The 14,000-nt window shown below is 42.5% G+C and overlaps 1 protein-coding gene across 4 annotated transcripts in view; it reads left to right on the top strand.

Annotated features, from left to right (window-relative positions):
• CABP1 (calcium binding protein 1) overlaps positions 1-13,172 on the top strand; it is a 186,625-nt gene extending 173,453 nt beyond the window's left edge. For all 4 annotated transcript variants that reach the window (XM_069215050.1, XM_069215049.1, XM_069215052.1 and 1 more), the window contains 4 exons: positions 6,919-7,062; positions 8,971-9,080; positions 10,000-10,147; positions 12,029-13,172. In XM_069215050.1, coding sequence (XP_069071151.1) covers positions 6,919-7,062; positions 8,971-9,080; positions 10,000-10,147; positions 12,029-12,054 — 428 coding nt within the window. In that variant the 3' untranslated portion in view covers positions 12,055-13,172. The remainder of the gene's footprint in view (positions 1-6,918; positions 7,063-8,970; positions 9,081-9,999; positions 10,148-12,028) is intronic.
• The last annotated feature ends 828 nt before the right edge of the window (positions 13,173-14,000 follow it).

A 14,000-nucleotide genomic window follows, 5' to 3' on the forward strand; every position in this document is an offset into this window, starting at 1 on the left:
CTCCAGGTCATTCCTCCTATTTCCCTCTTTCCTTTTAACCCATTTGCACCATTTCTATTTCTCACTTATTTCCCATCCCTGGCTCATTTGGCAGCCCCTGGTCTCCTCCTCTTCAGCTCTGCCATGGTGTACCCTTTTATTCTGAACTTTTAGATAGTGGTCAATAATTTAACTGGACCCAGTGGCACTCCCCTAACCGGCTTTAGCTAGTAGAGTGGATGGGTCGTGATGCTACTAGTCAGAGGACATTGACAATGCATTATACCAACCAACATTCACAAGAGCTTTTTGTAGACATAGAAGAGACATAGTGGTTGTTTACAAAACATTAGACCATCAACACCCACTTCATACATAGTGGATGTTTACAGAACCAGGTGCCCATCAACATCCACAAAGGCTACATGTACAGACATAGTAGATGTTCCTGGTGCCCAGCAACACACACAAGAGCTCCATACACAGATATAGTGGATTCCTACAATACCCTGTACCCACAATTCTGCAAGCTCTTATTGTACATAGTTGTGGTTGACAATACCTTATGCCATCAACACCCACAAAGGCTTCATGTACATACATAGTGGATGCTTACAAAGCCAGGTGCCCAGCAACACCCAGAAGGGTTTCATGGTCATACATTATGGTTGTTTACAATACCTTATGCCCATCAATATCCACAATGGCTTCATACACAGATTGAGTGGATGCTTACAGTACCTTGTGCCTAATCAACACCCACAAGGGCTTTGTGTACAGGTATAGTGGGTGTCCACGATACCCTGTACCCATCAGTAGGCGTAATGGCTTTGTATAGAGATACAGTGGGTGTTCACAATGCCTTGTTAAAATAAGCACCAATTGATGCCTTTCATCAAGACACAGAGGATTGACTCAATGCATTCTGCTCATCAACTCTCACAGCAGCTGCAAATGAGAGTTAGCATGATGTTTTGTGAAAACCTACCACAGACTGATTGCTTCACATATAGATCTACAGGGTATTTGCATTCCTTGCACCCATTAAGAGAACCAATGTCTTCATACACACTTATAGAGGCAAAAAGACATTTCACATGGCACCTCTTCAGTCAGTACTCATTGCAGAATTGTTGAATAGACATTAAGCAACTTCTCAAAGTCCATACCCATGTTGTATACCTAGTTTCTCCTACACAAACTTAATGCATTTCAAAAAGTCAAACATTCAGAAATTTGTAGAGCGTGACTTCACCCGGGGGGCCTCAAGGTGCTGAAGGGGGATGCGAGGCAGGCCTTGAGATCCTTCCTGAACTGAGCCAGTGAAGGTGACTGCCTGAGGTGGAGCAGCATCGTGTTCCAGGTCTGCACGGTGAGGTAGGAGAAGGATCTTCCTCCAGCCGTGTTCTTCCGGATCCTAGGGATGGTGGTGAGGGCCAGTTGAGCAGAGCAGAGTTGCCTTGTGGGTGCGTAGAAGGAGAGACGTGGCTGTGGTGGGCAGGTCCGATGTTGTGAAGTACCTTGTAGGCTTCTGTAAAGAGTTTGAAAGTGATGCATTTGTTGATGGGGAGTCAGTGTATGTCTCTCAGGTTGGAGGAGATGTGGTCGTGGAGGGGGATGTCCAGGATGAGTCTGGCCGAGGTGTATTCTGTGGAGTCTTGTTTGGAGTTTCCTGTTGATGCCGGCATAGAGTGCATTGCTGTGGTGGAGTTTACTGCTGACGAGTGCATGGGTGACTTGCATCGATGGGAATCCACTTGAAAATTTTCTGGAGCAGGCAGAGAGTGTGGAAGCACAGGATGAGACTGCGCTGACATTGTTTGGTGTCTGAATGTCCCTTCGTTTAAGTAAGTGTGATAAATGTTGGATTCTAGAGGTCTTCTTTGATAGTCTCTGTGTGGATTAAGAAACCCAAGATGCCCCTTCCTTTAACAGTATCAGTTTGGATTTTTCATTCCAGAAATGCTCCTTTGTTTGCAAAGTCTGCTTCGTTTTGAGTCCAGAATAGACCCTTTGCTTGATTATGTCTTCCATAGTTATGCATTTCTAAATGTCCCTTTGTCTTACAATTTCATCATATGTTTTGCATTCCAGAATGTCCCTTTGTTTGATATTGTTTACTCGGTCTTGTTTTCCAGAAGGTTCGATTATGTCTTCCTAGTTTGGGATTTTATGGTGTCTCTTTTTTGATGGAGTTATTTGCAGTTTTCAATTTCAGAATGGCCCTGTGATGATGCTTACTTAAGTCAATGGTTCCAGAATACGCTTCTGCTTGATCATGTATGCTAAGAGTTGAATTCTAGATTGTTGTTTGTTTGTTGTCTGGTTGGTATTTGGGTTCCAAAATCTTATTTTGCAGATATACGAATAAGAATCAGCTATTGCTAAGGTTAAAGGCTTTAAGGTAGTTAAGACAATTTGGTCTGGTCTCAACAGTCTCAATTGGGAGTGAGAGTGAACTCGGGCTTGACTGGAATAAACATTGATGTCATATAGGATGATGACTATTTGAATTGCTGTCTTTCTCTGATACGCAGCTGCTAGTGTATTCCATACAGTTACTGATGTGTAGTCTGATTTGATATTAACATATTGTATCTATTTATTTTATGATCATGAGTGACCAAATAAATAAACAAATCTTCTTTTGTTTGATGGAGTCTTCTTGGATTCTGGGTTCCACAGTGACCCTATATTTGATGGCACCTGCTTGAATTTTGAGACCTACTTTGAGACTATTCACTGGATGACCATTTAACACAGCTCTTGGTTCTGTGATGACACAGCAATAGGTCTGCAGGAGCTGAAAAGCTCTTTATACTATTTGTGATGTCATAGATCCCTCTGTGCCATTTCCAGCCTCATTCCCTCCTCATGTGTCTCAGCGTATTTTGTGTAATGATACAGGTCCTTCCCCTGTGAAGTGATGTCTTATTATGGCCAGAGAGGAAGCTTCCCTTACAGTCACCAGTGATGCATGAGGGTGTGTATGTGCACTTGTGCATATTGGTGTGTATACGTACGTGCTTTCTACGCTTCTTAGCAGTTCGTTTTCTTGGCAGTGAGAGCTGCCGGCAGCCAGCATGTTCTGACACCAGAGATGGAGGGACCCATTCCACCTCTTTCAATATATGCCAGTGATGTAAGCCAATAGTAGGAGACTGCGGGCCTCATTTACAAGACCCCAGTGGCACACTGTGCCACGGAACGTAACATTTTTTTATCGCTCCAGTAGCGCAGTGTGCCAGCCCATATTTACAAGGCCACGCAAAGCCACCTTGTGTGGCTTTTCATGGCCTTGTAAATATGGACCCCTTTCACGAAAAGCACTGCGTGAAAGGGGTGTTCCATGGGTGTTGCTTGGGGTTTTCCCCTGCAGCACCCATGGAACCCGAAGGAATCTGACGCATTCCCAGATTTACAAGTCTGGGAATGCGTCAGAATCCTATGCCATCTTTGGGGTGCTGTAAGAGCGTTGCAACTGGGAGAAATAGCTTTATTTCTCCCCATTTTAACTCTTTGTATGTGTGCTGCACTTTGCAGCACACATAAAAAGAGGAAAACACCTCTTGTGATTGTGTATGTGCAGGAAGGTGTCTCCTCCTGCAGAAAAATAATCACCACCCCCCAACACAGGCATCCATGTGCCATGGTGCAAGGGTGCCTGCATTGGCGCATGGCAGCAATTTGTGTGCTAGCACAGGGGGAAAGTACAGAAATACACCGTATCTTGTAGATATGGCGCATTTCTGCCCTTACCTAGTGGTGCCTGGTGGCTGCACCGCCCTGTGCCACGTGCCTAGTAAATGAGGCCCTGAATAACATCTGAGTGGGCTGATAAAAAGTGTCGAACAAGCCTGCCTCTTCTCTTGGATTATATATAGAATTATAGATGGGTAACTGAATAATCAGGATGTGTTTCAGCACGTGGGTCTGAGTGACATGGGTGCCAAATGAGCCCACTGTTGTGAACAGGCTTTCGAGCTGAGGTATTTCAAGCAGTCATGAACCTGGACTGAAAGAGGGAGATCTCAGGGTTGAGGATTGTTACGTCACAGCAGTGGGAACGTGCTGCGTCACTGCTGTGATGTAATTGCAATGAATAACAACCTTCTGAACAGCTTGTTCACAGTGGTGGACCTGTAAGGGACCCATTAATAATAATAGGATACCAAGCAGTGTAAGGGACCACTGCAGCTCAGAGTCGTTTCTGGGGGAAGTGTTAAGTGAATATGAATAATTCTTGCTCAGCTTTGTGGGAAATGTTTCCTTCAAAGGACCATGGTACTGCATCTAGTGAACGTGTGTAACATGCAAGGAGCATGCGGCCCTTCTGGACCTATGTTGGACATCACACACAAATTTGGTGGGAGCCTCTTTGTACATGTAGACCTGTGACACTTTCACCTTGTTTTTGGTTTGTTGGTGTAAGTGATTTAGCATTCGGGATCACCCCTGTAGTTACATATTCACTGAAAAACACAGTTAATGGGATGTGATGGTTGTAAATATGTACCAATATGTATCATTTTCCTCGGTCAACCACATAAATACTAGCTTGCAACTCCTTGTTGTGCGATCAGGCGGCGGCGAGACTCTAACACTGACCCTAAGACTCAGTGTGTGTCAGGCAAATATTCCCTCACATCTCAGTTCCCCAGATGTGCATTGTCAGCAGTGCCAAGACTTTCTTGTTGGCATTACATCATGAGCTGGCAAAAAGAAACATGCACACCCTGTGAACAATACACACATTTATGGATAGGAAATAATAATGGAATCTAGTTAGTTGGCACACGGAAAGCTACATTTATTTACCGTCAGATAGATAGATAGATAGATAGATAGATAGATAGATAGATAGATAGATAGATAGATAGATAGATCGAGAGATAGATAGATAGATAGATAGAAAGGCAGGTGGATAGATAGATAGATAGATAGATAGATAGATAGATAGATAGATAGATAGATAGATAGATAGATAGATAGATAGATAGATAGATAGATAGATAGATACAGTTTTAAGGCATGTTTTATGTGGTGTATCTCTGAATAAACATGATAACAGTATAGACAGGCACAAAAGCAGCATTCTATAACCACTCAAACCATACATATCAATAGCTGTAGAAACAGAATAATGCAATACCCTCTCTGCACTACTGATGCGTAGAGGAAGCTGTTCCCAGTTATGGATGAGGGGGCTAGCCAATAGGAAATCATTTATCTAATTTCTAGTGAAGTTACCCTGTTTGATGAATATGCAGAAACCCTCATCAGAAAAATGTACATTCAGGAAAGATTGATATTGGACAGGTTAGAGCACATTGATTACATGGAGGAAGGGTTGTAGGAAGGATTTTGAAAGGTGCATTTTTCATTGAAACTCCCGTAGAAATGTGTGCTGTCTGAGATGAAATGGTGTGACAGGACTACTACACCAGACCAGGTCCAAGAGGCCGCACGTGGCCAAACTTTCAACTTTTGGGGGATTTCTGTCAATAAGAAAAAAGGATGATAATATATAGATAGCTCGAGAAAATTCTCTTTTGATCTGTGACTATTTTGTTTGCCAAACAAGAGCAGACACCCTAAGTGAGGGGTTAATGTTTTAAAAATACAAAAATAATTCTCTTGGGTGTGTCTCTCAATACCTGGAAGGTAGTTTTTTAAAATTCCTGCCCAGGAATGCTGTGGGTGACATTGTGCAGGAGGACAGGAGAGAGGTCAGCGGCAATGGAGGGAGAGTGCCTGTTTTCAATATGGCAGCCACATCCAGGCCATTCTCACTGGGGTTGGGTCCACCAAACAATGTACCTGACAGGGGAGTCGGCAGCTGCTGCACAATCAGGAGCGCCACGGCTCTAAAACAAGCGGGTGATAAGAGAGGAGGGTTAATCAGACAGCTGACAATTTTCAGTAGCTGACACTTTATCTCCCACCTCTAAATCAATCACTCATTAATACTCCAAACGCTTTCTGGTGTGGCCAATACTTTTTCTCTTCGAGAAAAGCTTAATTTTAACACAAGCTTACCGTTTAGCCTCCTAGACAATACACGCAGCCAACAGATTCGGAGCAGGCTGACTGAACCAAAACCTGCTCGCCATTCAGAAGACTGAACTCCCCCTCCTGTTCTCCTTCTGTTTCAGTCCTTTGAACTGCTTGTATTCTTCCTAGGAATTTCTATTCTTGATCATCGTTTAGTCTACAACCCCTTTCAGCAGTTGTAATGTGCTCTAAAAACACACCTGCTAAAAGTGTGGTACCCCTTTTTGACTTTTTTTAATATCGACTCACACCAATATTGAATGTAAGATCTTGATTATCGCAATATCGTCAAGGTATGTATGTTAACCTTGACAATGTTGTGCAAGTCAACATTTTGCAGTTACAGGTCTCTGTATTCGATACCTTGACATACAACTGGGTTTCCAATAAAGTCAGCTGACTACCCCACACCTTTCTTCAGACACAACCCCTAGATACCTGCACCCCTAAACAAGCCCTCTCACCCATGAGTGCAAACCTGTCTATCTAAATAGGCTCTAATTGGGCTGCAACTTCCTGCCTCCGTGTCACCACTCATAACTCTCAGTCCTATTTTTATTTCCATGCACCCACCCTACTGATAAGTCTTGTCATCTGCTGCTTCATTATTATGTAAAACAATTTCTCACAAGGGGTTCCACATTCAAATAAGCTTCAATACAAATATGAATAAAGCTCTCTAGATCTTGCATTAACGCTATACCCTTAACCAATTGTACTGGATATTCATATTTTGTGTTCAGCCCTGGAAGGTTGGGAGGGTGGGCTGACTTTCAGACAGGTGACCTCTAGCTGACTGTAAGGTAATGCTTTGTGATGTGGTGTGTTGGTTTCTGAGGGCTGCTGAGGACATCAGAAGTCTGATTTGTGTATTTGCCTTTGCAGAACTACGGGACGCCTTCAAGGAGTTTGACAAAGACAAGGATGGATACATCAGTTGCAAGGACCTGGGGAACTGCATGAGGACCATGGGATACATGCCCACCGAGATGGAACTAATCGAATTGTCCCAGCAGATCAACATGAACTGTACGTGAGATGACAGGACAGCATGACTACAAGACTCGCCCAACCAGTGGCTCTGTCGGTCACGGTTTAGGGCAGGGGAGTGGTGGGCACCAGTGGGGCATGCAGGGAGCAGAAGAAGATGTGGCTTGTTAGGTTGCAAACAAGGGGTGACGAGATGTTGTGGGTGACCCAGGAGGGGTTGCTAAAGTAGGAGTGACTGGTTGGGGTGCAACTTTTGAGAAGCACATGAAAGAACGTGTTCAGCCAGTGATGCATTGGTAGGCTAACTCTACTGAGTTTTGAACTTATCACTGTGGTGTTTGCTGTTGTTTTACCACTGAGAATAATGCAGTCCACGGTATATCACTGAATAGATGCATTATTTGACTTTACAACTTACTGCCTTTGTTGAAACACATTTTGGAGATTTTTGAGTTTTGGAAATTCTATGTGACAGAGAATAGCTGTATTTGTTGATGCAAATTTTAGAGGTTGGTGGGAGCTACATTTTTGGGATACTGTTAGATAGTTGGTGGCTGTGTTAATTCGACTCAGTGAGGCGACTGTTTTGTGTGCTGCCTTGGTGTTACACAGTGTAGGATTAGAGGGCTCAGATTGGTTTATTTGTGGTGTAAAGACTGATGGGTATTTGTGGTTTGTGTTACCTAATGTATTAGTAGCGTGTGATTGGGGTTGGCCATAATAGAACTGAGGTATTGCAATTGTTGTTACTTTGCTGATGGAGTGGTGAGGTTCTGTAATTGGTGTCACCCAGTGTAGCCATGGTTGAGATTCTGCAGTAAGTATTCCAATAGTTTAGAGATTAAGAGATAGCTAATATGCTGTTGTTGATGGTGATGCCCTACGTATGATATTTTGCGGTGTTGTAGTTGACGTTACACAGTTTAGAACTTATTGGTGGTGCGGTGGTTAGTGTTGCTGAGTACATGGGTTGTTGTAGTGCTGCTGGTTGATCTTTGCTTTGTAAAGATTGTTGAAGTGCTGTAGTTAGTGTTATCCATTGTAGTATGTATTGTCATCCTGGGGTTGGTGTGACTCAGAGTACGGATCCATATTGTGCTGTAGCTAGTATTATCATTATAATGATTGTTGGAGCGGTGTCATTTGTTGTTGTCCTAGTGTAAAAACCCGAGAGGTATTGTCCTTAGTGTTACAGCGTGTGGAGCGTATTGCTGTTCTGTAGTTGTCGTAACCCGCATTAGAGATAGATGGGTCACTGCAGTTTGGGTTTCCCAGTGCTGTAGTTGGATTTACCTAGCACAGTGATGGCCAGTACATCACAGTTGTTTTTACCATACTGTAGGGATCAATGGAGTGTTATGGTGGCAATAATTATTGAAGTACTGAAGACAGTGTAATGTAGGGTAAGGCACATTCGGCTGTTGATGTCATTGTCACCCAGTTTCATGACCCAGTTTAAAGTACTTAGCCTGCTGCTGCCTATTGTATGGATTATTTGGGTGCAGTGTTTAGTACGTCTTGTTTTTTTTTTACCCACTTCACAGATTAGGCACCTATGGTTAGTATTACCAGGTTTAAAGATAGTTGAAATATTACGGTCTGTAATACCTAATTAGTATTATTGTAGTGTTGTGTTCAATGTTAACAAATCTAGGGACTGATGTGGTATGGCTGTTGATCATACCGAGTATGGCGATTGCTGGGTGGTGCTGCCAGATGAGTGCTAAAGGTGGTGGAAATCAGTGTAGGGAATGCCATGGACCTGGGCTTGGCTCTACTCACTGTAAGGACTGCTCATGTAGTTGATGTTGCCTAGTTCAGGTATTGTTGTGAATCTGGGGTGAATTATAACCATTTCATGCATTGAGATTTTACTGCAGTTGGTGTTAGGATGCATTGCTGGGATTGTTGGTTTCCATCTTGTCACCTTTTCCTTTTGTTCCATAGTGGGAGGTCACGTTGACTTTGATGATTTTGTGGAGTTAATGGGACCAAAACTGTTGGCAGAAACAGCAGATATGATCGGTGTGAAAGAACTCCGCGATGCCTTCAAAGAGGTGAGAAATGCCTCATACTACAATTTTCTGCTCATCCCTCTCATCACTGCCTAAGGTCTGCTCGACAGAGCCTTAACCATTCACATCTCTCACCTCATCCATCCTTGCATCACCCCTAGTGCTTCAGATAAGTCATTTGTCACACTTCTAAGATTAAAAATCTAACTTTCCAAAACAGAAGCCAAGACATCAAGGATTTCCATAGGCTTCAGTGTTCCACTGGTTAGTCTCCATGTCTTAAATGAATGCCTATTGGAGCCCATCTCTAGGCAACATATGACCAGGGAAGTGCTTGATTTAAATGTGGGTGATAACCGAAAATTCTCCACTTTCTGGAGAAAGTTTCTAAACCAAATGTAGAATCCATCAGTTGGATCTTCTTCCACGATACTACTTGCCTGTGAAAGACATTCCACTGGTGGATTGTCCTCTGGATTTTGCATTTCCTTAAGAATACAGAGGATTTTAATTTTGAACCTAACTCTAAAATGGACCCCAGGTATCCTGCAAATTCCACTGCCATTAATTGTGTCCTTAGATTTGAGAATTGAAGACCAAATGCTTATAAAATGTTAAGCATGGACACATTCAGAATTCAAAATATGAATGTACAATTTCAAACAATGACCACAATTTAAATGAAGTACTTACGTCTGTCATTCCTTTCCCTGAACATGGTGCACTTGACCGGAAAAGTCCCCTGCTCAGACATACATCTGCATTTTGAAGCTAGATCATCTGGAAAGGCAGAGATTAGAGTAGTCTGCAGCTGTGATGCACAGATCTGAGAATCACAGGTTGTGAGACATCCCAGAATAAGACGAAGGAGCCAATGTGGGAAATAAACAAAAAGTGTCTGAAATACTTTTCCTGTTGCCATGCTCATGTTATCTCTTTCCACACTCTTCGTTCTACACAGTTTGACACAAATGGTGATGGGGAGATTAGCACAAGCGAGCTGAGGGAGGCCATGAAGAAGCTCCTGGGCCAGCAAGTGGGGCATCGCGACATTGAGGACATCATCCGGGACGTGGACCTCAACGGCGATGGACAAGTGGACTTTGAAGGTAAAAGCATCACCAAATTATCCCTACTAGGAGAGCCAGAATCAGGAAGGTTGTATGTGGCTTCCACCGGAGGCCTCCCTACAACCAATACATTTCCGTAAGATAGAATTTGTTTGTCAAGTTGCAGTTCAACACAATATCTGCAGCTGTATGCCACAACTTCCTCCATATGATTGCAGCTGCCCCATAACGCCACACCTCTTCTCACCCCTTTCCTGTAAGGATAGCCGAGGAACTATTGTAAGGAAACAATGCAGGTGACAAGTCCTCTTATAATATAAAATTGCACAGGAGTGAATATTCTTAAGAGGAAGTTTACTTTCTCTAGTTTCAGAGTGACATCTTAGACACCTCAGTCTTCATTCTTATTGTCCTTGGTGTGACTCAGAAGTCCTTGATGGGAACATCTCCATCTTGATACCTACCCAGGTTAATTCTGTATATCACTGAACCAAGTTTATCAGGCTTGTGGATCAAGAGCCCAGTGGTGTCAATAGATGCTGAGATGTTAATGTTCCATGCACATGAAAAAATAATCCATCAGAAATAACTTAGCAGTACTTGCAATGGAGGCAGTGGGGCCAAAAATACTGAATGTGGATATGGATGTGTGCCAACAGCTCAAGTAACTGTTTCTTAGAGAGACATAGCTCTGCATTTGTAGCTTGTGGATTGCAGTAACCATATCAAATGCCTATTAATTGTTAGTTCAACCAGTGAGGGAGCAACTAAAAACCGTGTTGTGATTAGGAATTAAAAGGAAACTTGTGTGTCGATTGGTTCCTATAAACAACTAACATTTTACAATTAATTGAGGGGAGGGTCAAGGGCTCCTAGTGACACCAAAAGTAGCCTGTGGGGCGCCGCCTGCAATTCTAAAAGGGACAAGCAGAAGGAGTGAGGAGATGTTGGGATTGGGAGGGCTGTTAATATGATAATGTCAGGAAAAAAAGCTGTGGGCAACAACGCAACAAGAATACATTTTGGAGAAGAGGGCATGATACACCAGATGTGATGAGGATTTTGTGGTAGTATTTACTATTCTGTTACACACAAAAATATTGCCAATCAAATGTCGCAGTGTAACTCATCAAACAACAATGCTGGTGCCATTCTCTTCCTTCAATTTGTTTTTGTCATAACACCTGCCATAATTCACAAACAAATGAGAAGGGGGGTATATTGTTACAACTGCAAAAATTAAAAGAGAACAAGAAAAAAGAGGAACAAGTGTTGGCAACTTCAATAAGTCTGCCTTTGGACCTACTGGATTTGCAATGCTGTGTGGCAATGCTAAAAAGGCATCAGTAAAAGCACAGTCATTTTTTATCATGCTATTTAGCGTTGGGATAAAGGGCACAATGAGGGTAAAAAGGGAACAAGTGAGAAAACTAAACACACATGCTCATTCATGGAATGCTCAAACAAAAGAAAAAAGTACTCCTTCTATGCAACACACACTAGTATCATGCTCATTGTTAATACACCCTCCACACATAAACAATCAGTCAGGCCATGTTGTGAATACCTACTCTACTCAACAAAGTGTGACACAATGCAGCACCCCATCCATTCAATATGTACTACTGCCATGCTGTATTGTACCATACACATAAACAGTGATGCATTTTCACTACTGATCCTAAACTCCTTTAATGAACATTTTTGACCACAGTGAGTACAAAATCCCAGCTCCACTAATTCACAAAGAGCTGGTTACGTAACAGACAACACCAAGCCGTCCACTAATTTTTCTTCTAAATTCTCGTGTCACCCTGAGCACTGCGAAAGTAGATTGATGAAAATGTTGAAGGGGGGAAGGATGAGTGAGTAAATGTGGTCTTGTTTTTTAACTGTGCCTCTGTTGCTCACCACCTGCAGAGTTTGTGCGGATGATGTCTCGATGATCTCCCATGCCGGCTTGGAGAACAGAGCATCGAGAGCAGAGGATCTGATGGGACCAAATGGCGCCTGGCAAGCCTGCTTCATCATGTTCTCTGGCAAAAGTGCCCAAGATGGACTTTTCCTCTCTTCATCTTTGTGCCGGATTCTTTACTGTTGTTACCTCCTGCCACCATCCATCCTGCCTCCTGCTTCAACTTTCCTTGGATTCCTGCACTTACCTTCAATCTTTGCCCACCTCATGTCACTGTGACAGGCATGCAGAACCCCCTAGAGCTGGAATATTCTGCATGGTGGAAGACCAGCAACGTTTGCTTGTCTGGGATACTAGCTTTGCTAAAGTTGCACCACTGGCTTTTTGCTGCCTTCACCTTTCAAGAATACATTGCAGATCACAGACTTAAAGAAACTTTGTCTATGGGCACTGCGTGAAGGAAAAGGGCTCCAAGAGATAAATAGAGAAAGGATCTTTGGGATGACTGGTTGGAGAGTATTCCAAAGAGAGCTGCAAAATGTATGAAGATTACTGAAAGAAGGAGTAATAGGTGCTTGCTTTGAGAAATTGAAAGAAAGTAGGAGAGTGACTCTGTTAGAAACATCAGTAAGAAGGCTCTTGGAAATGGTGAAGGCAGAAGCACTTCCATGGGAAAAGATAGAGGGCATTTCTGGTTTTTGAACACAGAAGGACTTATCATAATGTAGAAGAGTCTCTCTCTCTCTCTCTCTCTGTCTCTCTCTGTAACTAGGGAAAGAAAAAATACTTCCAAGAGAGTAAACAAGAGGGTCATTGTGACTGGGTGATGAGAAACAATAGATAAGATAAGCTCTATGATTGGTGGTCAAAGAAAGACTTCTAAGAGAGTGAAATAAGGTGCTTCTCAGACTGTTCAATGCAGAGACACTTCAAAGCAAATGGGCCAGAGAGACCCTACGCTAGATGCAAAAGTACTCCTGATCTGTGCATCTCTTTAGTCTTCTTATTGGACTTTCGCTGTGATTTTTGATGTTTCACTGTGTGTGTTTGATACATCTCTACTAAAATTGATATTTGCGTGTTTCTAGAAAATATTATTGTGAACCATAACCTAGTTTTCCAAACACAAATAAAATGTGGGAGATAAAATAGTATTGGTCAATTGTGTTCAGGGGCAGATAGGCAATGTTTAGTGATGGATTTCAATAGTTAATGGTCTAGAGACAGAGACTGGTCCTAAAAGTTTACTTTGAAAGTCATTTCTACATTCACTAAAGGTTCATAGAGTGTTTAGTGACCTTTACTCATGCTGAGACTGGCTCGAACCCCTATATCTGCTGAACCCCTATACGAACTCCTTAGGGACCTGTTTGTATCAAAATCCTGTGACTTCCCAATATGTGGCCAAGGACAGAGTCCGAAAGAGGTTTTGGTGGCAGAGGCAACTCCCCTGATTTCTGAATTAAGTGCTGCATCTGTAAGAGAATCCGCTGGTGGTATTTCTTGACCATATCATCTCTACACTGGAGAATATTTTCCTCCAGAAAGACAATTTTCTCTACAAATCAAAGGATTTGCTGTAACTTTCCAACCATAAATCATGTCTGATGGCTAATACAGTGGACGAGATGGCAGGCATAAAAGGTGACGTGGGGGAAGGTGATGGTAGACAAGATTTTTTAAAGAGATTTGGGACACACCGATAACCAGAAAGCAAAGGATGGAGAGAAAAGGAGTATTAGAAAGCCTGAGATGGTCATGCAAAAACATAAGTATTCCATGTGGTTCAGCTATTATACGGGTAAATTATTTGCACATTGATTTATCAATGGGTGCTAAGAGCATCAAATGTATAGTGTTCCTTCATTAAGTAAGTGAAATTCATCATTTGAAATTTCATAACATTGCCACATTTCAAATATATTTTTAGTTATTGGTCTGGTGAAATGTTCTTGCTTTTGGTGGAAAATTCAGCTA

The sequence above is a fragment of the Pleurodeles waltl genome, chromosome 11 (genome assembly GCF_031143425.1).
Source record: "Pleurodeles waltl isolate 20211129_DDA chromosome 11, aPleWal1.hap1.20221129, whole genome shotgun sequence".
Classification (NCBI taxonomy): domain Eukaryota; kingdom Metazoa; phylum Chordata; class Amphibia; order Caudata; family Salamandridae; genus Pleurodeles; species Pleurodeles waltl.